Source organism: Aphanomyces astaci, assembly GCF_000520075.1.
Source record: "Aphanomyces astaci strain APO3 unplaced genomic scaffold supercont1.55, whole genome shotgun sequence".
Classification (NCBI taxonomy): domain Eukaryota; phylum Oomycota; class Saprolegniomycetes; order Saprolegniales; family Verrucalvaceae; genus Aphanomyces; species Aphanomyces astaci.
Window position 1 is genome coordinate 302,807 of NW_009798318.1, and position 15,135 is coordinate 317,941.

Here is a 15,135-nt window from a genome sequence, read left to right on the forward strand (position 1 = left end):
GTACTACTGTCGCTTGTCACAAAGTAGTACTAGTGGTACTACTTCAAAATTGTGACAATCCACAGTAACATGCGGCGACTATAACATAATGACAACATGATGATAGCATGATGACAGCATGATTGCTGTATCACTGACGTTATATTTTTCCCAAGGGATCGATCCCAATTTGTCCGCAAGCTGGAAATGGATGGGTCAGATGTTTTCTATTTCCGTCCTAACTGTTCAGGAATTTTGGTGTGGATTAGGCATTTTTTGTGTGGAATTCGGTGAATTGTGTGTTGTGCTCGGCGAAGTTTGTGTGGAATTCGGGATTTATATTGTGTTATTGGGTCGTGTGTGTTTTGCGTTAAAATTTGTGTTAAGGTCGTTTCTGTGTGTATTTCGTTATTTAGTGTGTGACAAAAAAAGGTCCTCGTTCTCTCGACCACCGAGGCAGAACTTATGATTCTGTGTACAGTAGCACAAGAATGCTTGTACATGAAGCAGACAGCAGGTGAGATGGGTCATCCCATCACCTCGGCTATTACCCTCCATGAGGCCAATCAAAGCACTATCCAGATAGTGAACAACTCTGGTCACCATGGTCGCACCAAACATATTAATGTGCGCTACCATTTCATAAACGGCCTCGTCGAACAACAAGTGTTTCGACTCGAGTACACATAGCCAGCCATATCCACGGTACATCATTAGCATGCCGTGTTTTGATTGGCTAGCCATTAGATAATCCGTCGAGCCTTTAGAGCCAGTTGTTCTCACTGGTAGCTAAGCTAATTCACTTTCCGTTTCACCCGCAACCACCCAGTGTTCCCCTGGCTTTTGCACCTGCCCACTTGGAGTACGTGGGTGTGTGTAATAGGTTGACATACCGATCAATCTGATCCTGATATTCCAAAGCATACAAAATTTAAGTATAGCAACCATGACTTGTAGTCATGGTTGCAGTTGTGTATTCTTGCCACAAGTTGTACATTCTTATTCTTGACATCGCCTCTGGTCGAGCAGGCGCATTACAATAACAGGTAGATTTCGCAATTTACAGTTAATCCGTGTTCGCATCCGTGAGAAAAATGACACGGGCACGACCACGGACACGGATTAAATTTACTGACGATTTCGCTGTATAAACAGATTTCCGCGTCCGGAATAAACATAAGGGGTCAACTTTGCAATACTGTAATGCTGTTTGTGGAAGGACTCGTCATGGTTGTCAGGCCTTCCCGCTTCGCGAGGACTGCCCGTCGTCGCATACTTCTGCTCGCACTCATACCGTCGGTCGATACCATACAAATACACAGAATCATTCTGGAACTTTTCGTGGTTGTCAAGTAGCAGGTGGAACCGTGCGATGTTTTCTTGCCGTCAACTTCGAGTTCCTGGCAAGAGAAGCCAGGAACTTTAAGCAAGTTGCACGCGAGCACCCCCCATAACTTCATAACTAGATGTTGGAGGATTGGTCGCTCGTGGTTGCCTGTATCAACAGCGCCAAGTCATCCTCACTTGTCCACCTGCGCCTAGTTAGCACAAGAAGCCCCGAATGGACTCCCTCCTGTTCGGATAACCTCAACTAGTATTTCTAATAATTATCCGATTCCGTGATAGCTGATCTTTTCACGGATTCCGCTATAAAGCTTCATGAGTTTCCGTGATTGTACTAAATACTCAGGGTAATTATTACGGAAACGGACATGGATTACTTTGCAAAAGCTCCCTAATTGGCGAAGCAGTTCCACAACATGTGGTTCCAGTATCTAATAGCGGAGGAATTTAAAAGGCTGAACTTTTGTGGTAGGCGTTAAAAACGTGAACTCTACAGCTGTCATAGATGATGAACTTGTAGTACTGTCTGTACGTATGTCAATGAGATGATTTCGAGCGCCTTTTTAGAGTCTGCAACTTCTCTCAAGAATCGACAATTTCTGTCCAGTATACTCCAGAATATACAACTTCTGTCAATTAATTGATTTCGGATTATTATTTGTTTACAGTTAAGACTTTTGCTAATGGTGGTCTGTATTATACGTATGGGCATGTTCCGTGACACTTTTTGGGACTCTTCTATGGAGGGGTTCCTTTACTCCAAATTGCTAATACAATATTGTTTCTTAAAGAGGAAAATTAATCCAGTTCGTAGACTTAAATCATGCCATTGGTGTTGATGTAAAATACTCCTGGAGTAAACTAAAAGAGTGAAAATATCCATAGACTAAAAACAGTTTCGAGGCACTTGATTTTATCCAGTTACCTCTCAAATCGCAAATGATATTGCAGGTTATTGGTTGAAAATTTCGGAGTGATTGCTTTCTACCAATCACGTATTGTGGCACGGAACCAAGTTGTCATGGAACTGCGCTCATACATAAAAGCATCTTTTGGCGTCATAAAACAGTTGTGGGAGCGACCGAGTGTCCAACAACCACGAAGGAGGCACGCGTATGGGGATAGTACGATCGTATGTGCGCAGAGTACAGTGTCAACCCACCGTACTGCAAGTGTTACTTTACTGTCTTTATGTGGATCCTTCGTCCTTTGAAAGTGCGATACAGTAGCAGGTTTCTCGCAAGAATGAATGTCGGCCACGCTGTTGGATATTTATGACGCTAAAGTGACTTAACGTGACTCTTAATGACAAGAGGACATGAGCAACGTGGGTGCATGTATGTATGACGTACGCATCCCAACCATCCATTTGTTTAACCTTTGTACTTGGTAGTTCAATCACAGTCTGACGTTAACGATTGGATTGACTTGGCTCTAGATGAAAGACCATTCATTTTCCAATTTCCATCATGAAGTTCGCACTCCTTCTCTGTTCCCCGTGACCGTCGCCGCCTTGGCTCAAGACCAAGTTGTCCCAGCCAAAGTCGCTTGGGGCGATGAGGCCCCTGACGATGGTTTCGAAATCGTCGGGGGTCAGGAAGCCCAATTCGGCAAGCACCGTTATGTGGCTGGGCTGAAGGAGTCGCCCAATGGTAACTCCGTGTGCGGCGGCAGTCTGATCGCCAGCCTGGCATAGTTTGCACACATTTTCTGCTTGTAGTATGCGTTTTAAAACTCTGCTATCCGGAATAATACGGAGTTTGGTATTTTGACGATGGGAATGAGTGCATGTGCTGTGGGTTCCACTAAAAGTAGGAAAGGCCCCGGTAGAAACCTTGCAACTATGCTAAAACTAAGTCGCGCATCTAAACTAAGTAACGATGTGGTCTTTGACGCGTTGGCTGGAAAGCACCTAACTCCACCTCGCAGAAACATCCATTTGCTTCGCTGCTTGACACGTGACGTGTATGTCAGAATGCATGTCGGTGCCCACTTGCAAGTATGTCCAATCACATGGCTAATTGTCTCGTGACATGTTGGTCAGAACACAGTCGGCGCCCACCTCGCGGGCACTGCAATATCTCCGCAGATTGACTCGTGATGTGTTGGTCAGAGTGCAGTCGACCTGTCTTGCAGGCACGACCGCTGTGTTGGATGTGGTGAACAGTAATACCGTATACACTTCGGAAGGCGTTCGGCAGTGAAGTAGTAGTTTTTTCGAACTATCGCCGTGTTATGTGGCATCACATGCGGACAAATAATTCTGTAGAAAGTTGGAGTGCACGATTTGCTTTACTAAATACAGCATAGGTTTCGGACCTGCACATATTTCTATTGAACAACATGACGAACAACACGTCCGTCAACACACTTTGGACGGTGGGTTCTTTATTACCATGACGTTGTGTGGCACGAAATAACGAATAACATGTCCAGGGACACTTGATGTGAAGGTCAATGTGCTTCGTGGAAACAGCAAGGGTTTCCCACCTACGCTGCGGTGAAAAATTGATGCTGGCAATATTTGGGGTCAAGTGTAGGGTAAGTATTCAAAATAGCTTGGGTTTCCTATATTTGCCATGATGGTTGATGATACGATAGGGAAATATCGGCATGGTCGTATGATGCAGAATAGTTTATTTGCTTCAAAAAGTAGGTTGTCTCATGACCGTCATGTGAATGGATGTGTGCACGATATTTAGAAACAATGAATTCCGTGTTATGGAGTATCGAGGTCATCCTTGGTTTCGTCCTCCGAATACGCTAACTCAATTCGTTGCAACAACTCGCGCTGGGCTTCGCTCCTCGTATCGGGCAGAGACTATTCACCGTCTGCGGTAGTGTTCCACAATTGCTGCACTGTCGCGGTGATCATGGGTAGTGCCTTCAACTTCGCATTCTCCTTTGTCGACTTGTTCTTGGCCATTCCTTTGGCCGACACTTTGGTGTGTTCCATAGTCACTCCATCGGGGTAGCTTCCATCACATTCAAGTTTACGCTCGCTGGCTTGGCCGTAGCCTTAGCATTCAATTCATTCTTTCTAATCAAACGACATCAGTGCCATATAGACTTTTGCTATAGGGACGACCTGGAGGAAGGTGGTGACGCTCTTACGGAGCAATCCCATTGTTCCACCCTCCGTATCAAGGCAAGCATGGTCCAAATGCCCGAAGCCAAGGACGCAGTGGAAGCGGCACTCCAAGACCTGATCAACGAGGCGATCAATAACGTGACCTTACAAAACATGACATATGGCGGCTCAAGTTCAATTTGTCCGACCCCCCAGCAGTGAAGCCATTGAAGGTGACCCCCAAGGATGGGTGTGTTCCGTACCGATGTAAAGGTCAGAAGCACAACCTCCTTGAGGAGAGCTTCCTCTATTTGTTTGCTAAAGAACTCTACGACGCGGGTGTCATCAAGCGCAACCAGCAAAGCCCATGGTGCAGTCCGGTGAACCCCGTCCTAAAAACCGATGGCTGAAGCCATTGAAGATAGCAGACCAATGGACAGACGACGACGTGTTGAAGAACTACCGTCTGACGAACGACTACCGGGTGGTCAACTCCATGACCAAACCCAAGGCCGGTACCATGCCGTTCCAGGCTACCATCTTCCAGAACCTTCGGGAGATGAAAGCGATGGGTGTGTTTGACCTGCCCAAGTACTTCTGGTAGTACCCGCTACTCGAGGGGACATGTTGGCGTTGATGCCCAATACCCCTGACCGGGTGATGCAGGGTCATATGGACAGCGCGCTCTACATGCGGTCCACGAACGAGGAGTGTTATCAAGACATGATGTTTAAGAACATGATGATCTGGATTGACGACATCTTTGTGTACACCGAGAACACCGAGGTGAATGTGGTGGCCCTCGAGAACTACTTCGATCGAGTGGCACACATTGGTTTCAAGCTGAGTCCATCTAAAATCAAGCTGTACACTCATGAGGTCAAGTGGTGTGGGTGCATTATCACTGGCGAAGGGGTCAAGCAGGACCCGGAACGGATCCAGCACGTCTGTGCCATTCCCTATCCTACGAACGCGGGCGACTTGCAGCAATTTGTGTGTGTAGTCAACTGGTTGCGGGACTCCATGACCGAGTATTCAAAAACAGTGGAACTACTCCAGCAGTGCTTGGCCAAGGCCAAGGCAAGGGCAATAAGCAACACATCGCGTCTGGTGTTCACTTGGAACTAACCGACGTCTAAGCGTTGGATGAGTGAAGTCCAAGTTACGGGCGTGCGTGATGATGCAACGATGTGCCTGTTCACGGACACCAGCGACTATGGATTGTCAATTGTGGTTAAGCAAGCGGTGGAGTTCAACGAAGCGACACTCGATTTTCACCAAGTCCTCCAGCAGCGATCCAAAAGCAACAATACGAGCTACTACTATGCCAGTCGGGAATGTTTGCGGGCGCGCAGATGACGTGGTTAGTGATCGAAAAAGAAGCGTACCCGATCACGCGAGCGTGCGAGAAGTTGAACTACCTGCTGATGCTGACGGGATTTCGCCTGTACTGCGAAGACAAGAGCCTGATCCATGTGTTTGCAAAGTGAGGAGTGGAAAGCACACACCCGCGGGAAACTCATGTGTGGTGGGCTGCTATTATTGGCGGCTACTGCTATGACATTATCCACATCGACGGTATCCACAACCTATGGACGGACATGATGAGTCGTTGGGGCTAACCGACTCCAAGTCTGGTGGCGGAAACGTGTACTCGTCCGACGCGGACATAATTGGACGAAGAGACGACGCCCGTCACAGTCGAAAAAACTGACACGACCACAACAAAAGCTACCCCGTTTGAACGACGACTTCGTGTGGCCCTGTGTCAACGACACCCGTAGGGCACAAGAAAAACACGCAAGCGAACGACCGCCCAGGACGACGTATGACGGCGAGTTGTGGTATGTGGACGACCGCCTATGGATACCAAGTTTGGCGGACAACCTGATACAACGGATCATGTCACCCACTGTGGACACCGAAGTCACGAAGCACGAAGCACTGGTAGCCTCGATCAGGCGTCTCTTCTACCTCGACCGCCTGGCCGGCCGAGCGGCGGAATTCCTCCAGGGTCACCTTACTGTGCCCTCATGTGAAAGGGGGAAGGTTGGTCCACAGACCGTATGCACCAAGATGGCACGCGAAGGAACGCAACGAAGGAATTCACTTCGACTACCTGTAGATGGGTGAGGCCTACAGCAGCGCAAAATATGTATTGGTGTCCAAGGACGAACTTACTACGAGCTGATGGCCTGCGATGGCCCTACTAGTCAAGTGTGAGTTGAAGGGTTGGTAGACTGGACGAAGCGTTTTGGGACCCCACGAGTCTGGGTCAGCTATCAAGGTACCCACTTCAAGAACGTGGCGATGAAGGCGTTGACGCACATATTCAAGGTGCATCACGACCTTACATTGACTTATTGCCCATGGAGGAACGGCACAGTGGAGCGCATGAATCGCGACATCCTTCAAGCCATCCGGGTGATGTTACGGGACTACCAGTTGGACGAGAAGGAATGGGACTAACTCCTACTGGTGGTGCAGTCCAATCTCAACCAACTCCGGCAGTGTGATTAGCCAAGAAGTCCCCCATGGTACTCTTCACGGCCCTCAACGCAGTGACCCCTTTGGACGTCGTTGTGGTGGGCGTGAAAAGGATCTCTGCGATGTCAAGTGGCAACACAAGGACACCCATAAGTACCTCGACGAACTGCGAGCAAGTTTCATGCGATGCACAAGGAAGTGTTGAACCGCAACGAACAACACACATGCAAGGCGGCGAAAGCTACGGATACCTTCGACGTCTGCAACGTGGCCGAAGGCGACAACGTGCTGTGGTCCAGGGTGGATGAGCGTTATTATCCCCAGCTGCTCGTCACATGGATCGACCCATACTGCGTCAAGTCGGTGGGCGAAATCTCGGTGGTGTTGGACCACCTCGTGACCCATGAAGAACGCGAGGCCCATTCGTCACACGTGATGATGTATGAAGAAGCGAGTTTTGAAGTCACAGAAGAAATACTCGAACATGTATCGAGCAAGGAATTGTGCTGAAGGTCCGATCCATCGCGGGACACAAGTTTGTCCCGGATGTGAGTGACTTCATGCTGGAAGTGTTCTGGGAAGGCTTTGAAGACACCGAATCCTCGTGAGGGCCGCTCAAGAAGCTGATGCGCGAGTGCCCAGCCGTGGTCAAAGCATACGTGGCGGCGAACAAGAACGCCGAAGACCACAATACACTCAGCAGGACGATGAAGCGTGCGAGTATGGCGAAGTAACGAAGCGGGAGCCTAAGTGTTTGGCGGTGATATGGTTTGGGTGAAGTCTTGTGGTCGGTGGCTGTCAGCCATTCCCCACCATGACAAACAGGGACCCTTGGCGCCAATTCCGTGAACCGACGCGTACGATACACTCTAGCAGTACTAGTAGTAGTATTAGGAGCTAGTTGTAGTGCTGGTCGGGAATGGTAACGATAGTCAGCCAATTAGTGACCGCCTCGGACCACCTACCACTTCTACAGATGCTCACTCCTAGTTTTTCTCTGCAACGGATACATCAATCACGTGCGTGGTTCACAGGATGCGGCGCTCCCCCTTTTGGCTGTTTGTGTTGTCGCAGTGCGGGAATCAACACATGTAAATATTCCATTGGATTCAGGGGGGTTTACACCGACAACTCTCCCAGCGAGCACAGCGTCACCAACGAATACCTTACATTACTTAGTTACAACTGAACTACATTTCGCACATGAACCTCTGAAATAGTTTCAAACGCGTTACTGCTGCAGTTTGAACCCTCATCCATTCTTTGCGACTTGAATAGCAAACTGTCAAAGCGTCGGAGGTAGTGTACATCCGAATGCTGCGGATGTTATAGCGTCGGTGGAACCGTTTGACCACACGTTTTGGTTGTATCGTGAGAAATTTTGAATGGGAATGTACTGTTCCTCCACGCTGGTGGAGGAACTACCGGTAGCGTTAACGTTACTGGTAGTTGCGTTAACGTTACCGGTAGTTGTTATTCTAGGTTATACAGGGAGGTGCGGGAACTGACGAAAACTCGTCATAACACGAAGTTATGGAAGGCTAAATTCGAGGCATGTTTGGCGAAAGCAAAGTCTGGAATTTCTTCGCAGTCATCCAACTTGTTGGAGAGGGACTTTGGCTACTGTACTGACGCACTTTCTAAATCGCTCACTGCAAGTGCGGTGCCTTGCATTCAGAAATTCGCGATGTTGCACTTTGAAAACAGAGTTTGTTCCGGATATTCCATTACTTTTGCGGATGCAATATTTTATGGCGCATGTGCATGTTTTTGTAGTACTCGGACGAGATGTCGACATATATCGAAAAATGGACGAACTTTGATGACGTTTTTCTCGAGCTGTGTCATACTTACTGCAATACACCTCGTACTACAAGATAGTCCATTACTAGCTCAGTCTATGTAGCATAGTCTGTGCATACACAGTCTCTCTGGCATCAGGCATCCTACCCGCATGTACAGTACACGCTTGTTCTTGAAATACAACGAATTTGGCAAGTTCGAAGTTTGTTCTCAACAGCTGTTGATTCAGGCGACATGCAATAAGGTGTTGTAGATAGTGTCAAGGGGGACGATGTAGGGGGTAGCACTGAGAAGGAACGACGACGAAGAACAGTTGTGTAGTTGAGGACAAAACTAGCTGACCTATGATTGGGCAAAAACAGTCCAGCTTCTACAGGATAATACCGGATAATTCCGGATGACCGGATTGTATCCGTAAGTGACCGAACCTCGGCAAAAAAGGCCAAAGCAAGAACGGCCAAAGTGCCCCTTCTTGACAGCCACCCCACAGCGCAACGGACTGCTGAAGGCCTTCGAGACGAAGTTCTCAAAAAGAGGCAATGCCAAAGGCAAAAAGGGCTTAGCAAAAAATTCGCGGAGGCCAAAAAGTGCCAAAGGCATATCACTACAAAAGCCACCATGAGAACAGAGGCGAAGAAGATAGGACAGGAACACACATAAAATAGTGTTGAGCACATAAGTGCATGGTTTCTCATAGAGTAAGGCAAAAGCCTACGATAATTCAACAATGCAAGAGTGCTCAAAGAGCATGGTAAATACCATAAAGTGCATATATGCAACAAAGAATAAGAAAGTGTGGCTAAAAGTAGCGGGTAAAAACCCAAGTAAAATTGCCATAGCAAAAGTACAAGTAATACTCAGAGAGTACGGTCAAAACCCATGAATTGCAAGTAGGATGGACGGGGGCGTGGGAGCACCATGTAGGAACTTGGACAAACCATGACACCACTCGTACGGTCGATCCTTGAGCAGCGCCGCGGGCCAGACCGGACCGCCGACTTCAAAACGGCACGAGCAGACATAGAGTGCACAAGTCGCCACGTGGTCGAGGGCGAGAATGAAGACGGTGAATGAAAAGTGTGTGCTTAGAAAGCAGGTGCAAATAATGCATGATAAATATCAATAATAACCACAAAGGTTTAAAAATAAAGTAAACACAATGCCATAGGCAAGGGTCACTGGGGTACACGGCCACACAGGTAGTCACCAAGGGCATAGAGTCGCAGAGCGAGGCAGAACCTGCGAAACGCAGGTTCCGGGTACGCCTTCGCAAAGAAGTCTGCAAGTTGTTCTTTGGTAGGACAATAATGGAGAATAAACTCCTTGTTCTTAACGAGATCGCGAACAAACATAAAACGCACATCAATGTGCTTGGAGCGCCCATGATGCTCAGCATTGTGGGCGATGCTGATAGCAGACTGATTGTCCTCATGAACCGAAATCGGTTGATCACTAGTGTGATGTAGTTCGGCAGCGAGTTGGCGAACGTATAAACATACTTGAATCAAACTCGGCCTCGGTTACTGACAGAGTCACAATTCCTTGTTTCTTTGAAAGCCATGAAATAAGGCTATTGAAAAATAGGATAAAAGATCCACTGACACAGCGTCGAGTATCGGGGCACATGGCATAGTTAGCATCCACATAAGTGGATAGAAACGGCTTGGAGACATAGTCTCGGCCGCCTAACATAAGTCCAAGATTGGAGGTGCCTTGGAGGTAGCGTAGAACGCGTTTGGCAGCACGCCAATGGGCAAGACCCGGGTTGTGCAGAAACTGCGAGAGTTGTTGAAGGGTATAAGCCAAGTCTGGGCGAGGCCCATGGCTAAGTACATAATACTGCCAACTATTGACCGATACGGTTTGGTTTGCATAAATGCAATGTCGTCAGGTGAAATAGCACACTGAGTCTTGGATAGAGGCGTGGTGCACTCAAAAGGAGTGGCGACGGGCTTGGACGTTGACATGTAAAAGGGATCAAGTACTGTAGAACAGTAACGTGATTGATGGATGAACAGAGTTCGTTTGGAACGGTCACGGACGATTTACCAGCCGAGAATATCTCGTACAGGACCTAAGTCCTTCATCTGGAAGCGTAGTGATAGTGACTCCTTTAGAGCGGCAGCAAGAGCCTTGGTAGGAGTAATGATCAAAAGATCGTCGACATAGAGACTAACGATGGTAAAACCATCATCTCGGGCTTTGAGAAAGACGCAGCGGTCTTTGTGAAGGCGGGCAAAGCCCAAGGAAGCCATAAAAGTGACAAAAGTCCAGTACCATAGGTGAGGAGCTTGTTTGAGTCCATAAAGACTCTTTTGAAGCAGGCAGACATAGTCTCGCCTAGAAGCAGTATCAATGAGTGAGCCAGGAGGCTGCTCCATGCGTATAGCGCAGTCGATTTTGCCATTTAAAAAGGCGGTTTTGACGTCCATTTGTTCGCATTCCAAAGCATGGATGGCCACTAAGGCAAATAGGAAGCGTAGGACTTCAAGTCGAACAACTGGAGCAAAAATGTCCGTGTAGTCGATGTCTTTTTGTTGCATGAACCCTTTGACGACAAGTCGGACCTTGTAAGTACCATCGGCTTTGAGTCGAAAGACCCATCGACACGGTAGAACCGTTTCGTCATGACGACGTTTGACGAGCACATAAGTGCCGTTAGAGAGTAAAGACTCGTATTCAGACTTGGCGGCTATAAGCCATTTGTCGCGGTGGGGGCGTGACATGGCATCACGCCAGTCTTTGGGGTCGTTTTTGTTGGCACGGTCGGCAAGCAAAGCATATTTGAACAATGGTTCCATAGGAACTAACAGTTTGCGAGACCATCGAGGACACTTTTTGGGTTTTGATTTCAGTTTCTTTGAATAAATGTATGAAATCTTGTATTCTTGTGCAGAATTTTGATGCGAATCCGACAATTATACTCTCACGCTTTGAATCATCCATCCACGCGTGTTCTGGTCAAAAAGCATTTCACTTTGCCCCAAAAAGTATCCTTAAAATACATAATCCTGAGTAATTTAGTTATCCGGATACGTTATCTATTTAACGATGTACATTTGACTAGTATTCTTCAAATATCGCTCAAAATAAACCTGTTACAATTGATAGCTATTATGAAAGCGTCCTCGATGGTCTCGCGGACTGTAAAGCTCGAAGGTGGCATAGAGGTAGGTGGCGCAAGCACGAGTGCATGGTGCATATGGTTGTGGTAGGTGTCAAGTGACTCCAAAGGAGCTGTGTCCATAAGGAGGCAACTTGAGTAATGACTGATAAAGTCAAGTGTTGTTTTGGCCATTGATGGCTCAGCCGACAAGGCTGTTGATGGATGGGCCGAGAAGGCAGAATGGTTGCGACCATAGGATCGTCGTAAGGGAGTAGTAGTTGGGTCAAAGACCGGACTGGTCAACGAAAATGCCGAAAAGACATCGGAAATTCGTTGTGGTAGTTGCACGGAAAGTGCTGGGATGGGTCGAGACGACGGGGATTCAGTAGAAACTACGGGTGGCGACGAAGCCAAAGGCTTGTCATAGAGGAAGACACTAGACCTGTTGGTAATAATGGAGTGTAGTGGCGGCAATGGTGCGTTGGGTTCCAAGGTTGGAATAAAGTTGGGGTCGGTGGTAGAGTTTTGTCGATAAGCCACAGCAGCAGCAACATAGTTGATGGCTGGTAATTCGGACTCCCAGCAGGTGACGTCACGAGAGTAGATAAGTAGGTGAGAGTGCAAATGCACGAGGGTATAACCCTTGCGATCATGTGGGGGACCAACAAACATGGCCCTGACGACACGGGGATCGAGCTTGGATGATTGCGCGGCACGTTGAATGTGCACAAATGCGGTGCAACCAATGGTTTTGATGTGACCCAAAGATGGGTGTCGTTTAAAGACGACGTGGTAGGGCGAAACACCTTTGTTGGATGCCGAAGGAGAAATATTGATAAGCCATGAGGCATAGTCGAGGGCAAGAGCCCATAGAAACTTGGGCAGAGCCCCTTCAATGAGCATAGCTCGCACCTTTTGGACAACAATGCCGATACGGCGTTCGGCAACAGCGTTTTGTTGGGGGGAGTAGGCGTTGGAGAATGCCACCCGAGTGTTGTACTTGGGCTTGATAATGCGCCCGAGTTTCTCGTACTCTTTCGCATTGTCGCTTTGAAGTGTGCCGATGTCCATGGGTGATGAGTGGTGCAGCTCACAAACATCATGTTTGAAAATGGACATCGCGTCCGTACGAAATAATTCGTAGGTCTAATAGAGATCTTTGCGAAAACGCATGGGGTAGGTCCAGTCATTTATAAAGTCGCCAAAGTAGGCAGCGCCACCCGCCGACAGAATCGGGCTTGGGCCCTAAACATCAGAGTGTATGAGGCGATGTAGGAGGTCGCGCGGAAGACCGTAGATGAGTCAAAAGGACTGCGCTTGGACTTGGCATAAGCACAAGTCTCACACAGTTGACGACGAAGGTGCTTGGCCTTGAAGAGCATAAGCTCGGGATTTGTCCTTGCCATTTGGTTGAAGGCATCAACGCCTGGATGGCCGAGACGACGGTGCCAGAGGCGTGCAAGGCTAGCTGCAGAGAGCTTGGAGTCAGCCACGAGGCCAATAAGGCAGTCGGTTGGAACAGTAGTGGTGTCATATACAGGTGTAGGAGTGTGTGAACCAAGCATAGCCTGGGCTACATTCATCGAGACAGAGTCCGGGGTAATTAAGTAGAACGGTGTTGGCTTGGAGACCATAGATGGTCGTTGAATTATTGGCGCATAGCGCAACACAGACGAATATGCAAACATGTGCAATTGATCGTTAAAAGTGGAAAATCCACTGTAGGTCGAGGAGAATTTCCGCATAGCGGTCTCAAAGGTGGTCATCATGCCAGTAAGCATGGCCATTTGGCCCGGGTGGATATCTCGCCACGGTGCGGATTGGTTGAGGGCTCGCATTTTGGCTGGCAGGGAAAGGAGTATAACCCCATGGCGCTGTTAGGTGCACGAAGCACATCACCAAGAGAGGTGGTAATTTCGCACATGTCGCGAGCCGTAAAACGGACGGAGATGCCTTCATCGGTCGCTTGGCGAACCGAGAACAAGTTGAACTATAGTTCAGGGCAATGTAGGCCAAAAGGTAAGACGCAGAGCGCACGGACGAATATCGTCGGCTTGGTCACGGGACGACATATCCACGGCCAATGAAAGAGGGCCATAGCCAAGGATTGGGAGTTGGGCGCCGTTCCCGACTGTAAGAGACAGTGCACAAGGAACGTAGTTGGAGAAATAATCTCGGTTGGGGGTGCACGAGGCAGAGGCGCCGGAGTCAACAATCCAATGTTCACGCAGAGCGGGAAAGTCATTTGGACAATAAGTCACTGACATAGGTAGAGGCGAGTCACCGGGGTCGCTTTCACAGTAGCGTAGGTCCGTATGGAGGGCAAAAATGCCTTGTCCGCCAACAACTTGGAATGGAGGATGGGAACGGACACCGTCCACATAACTTGGGGGCAATTGGAGAACTACTTTTATCGGTGTTTCCGACACCGCTGTGATAATATCACTGCGTGTGGCCGAGAAGGCACTGAGTGGGAACAGTGGAAAATCCACTTTGGTTGGGTTCGTGGGAATTTGGAACAGCGGACGTGGTGGATAGAGGGGCAAACGCTCGGTGATAAGTACCTCGGCAGAAGGGACTTCAGCGAAGTCTAAATCACCGGCATCCACTGGAGATGGGTAGTGATCGGAGCTCGCCCGGTGCATCAGTGATGGGAGCGAGGGTAGTAGCCGCAATAAGCAGAGGTTCATGGGGCGGTGATGCAAAAACATCGCAAAGTGGGGCTGAGCCCGGTTGGAACACCTTTGGTAGAACCGATAGTGGGTTGGGGCGCTGGAGGACCCGGTTGAGAGTGGAGGGAGGTACAAAGTGGTGGGATAAGATGTGGGTGTTGGCAAAGCCATTGAGGCGATTGCCTTAATGAATAAATGGACGAACGGCTGCACGAGGAGCAGTGCCAGCCTGGTCATAAAGGCCCCCACGATGAGTGCGGCCGTAGCCTTGGTCGCGTTGTCGATCACAGCTGCGGTCGCGGCTTTTGTCACGGCTGTTACCACGATTGTTGTTCCACCCGCCATTTCCAGGACCACTCGAAGAACTTGGTCCCCATCCATGGTGGCTATTAGAGCCCTGGTTGCCACTAGGGCCATCGCGATCATCGCGGTCATCACGAGGACGTTGGATAGGACGCGACGGAGCGACATAATCGCGTTTGCGCTTCTTCTGGGAGGCAGAGCCATGTTTGTTGAAGACGGCGCGGTCAAAACCAGGACGCATAGTGTTGCGGGCATAGTCCGACTTTAGGGTGGGGCACGCAGGAAGCGTGTGATTGGTAACACCGCAGTAGAAGCAGGACTTGCCGGGGTGATTGATACAATCACGGTGAGCATAGCTCGGGATAGTAAAT

The 15,135-nt window shown here is 48.8% G+C and overlaps 2 protein-coding genes across 2 annotated transcripts; both read left to right on the plus strand.

Moving 5' to 3' along the window:
• Positions 1 to 2,761: 2,761 nt before the first annotated feature.
• On the plus strand, positions 2,762 to 4,997 carry H257_14243 (hypothetical protein; the record flags this gene model as incomplete). Its single annotated transcript, XM_009842005.1, has 5 exons — positions 2,762 to 2,975; positions 4,165 to 4,294; positions 4,405 to 4,552; positions 4,588 to 4,782; positions 4,806 to 4,997. 5 exons carry the CDS (start codon positions 2,762 to 2,764, stop codon positions 4,995 to 4,997), a joined length of 879 nt encoding a protein of 292 aa, XP_009840307.1.
• Positions 4,998 to 7,066: 2,069 nt separating this feature from the next.
• H257_14244 (hypothetical protein) lies at positions 7,067 to 7,488 on the plus strand (the record flags this gene model as incomplete). Its single annotated transcript, XM_009842006.1, has 2 exons — positions 7,067 to 7,366; positions 7,393 to 7,488. The coding sequence occupies 2 exons, from the start codon at positions 7,067 to 7,069 to the stop codon at positions 7,486 to 7,488; spliced, it is 396 nt and encodes a 131-aa protein (XP_009840308.1).
• Between the last annotated feature and the right edge of the window lie 7,647 nt (positions 7,489 to 15,135).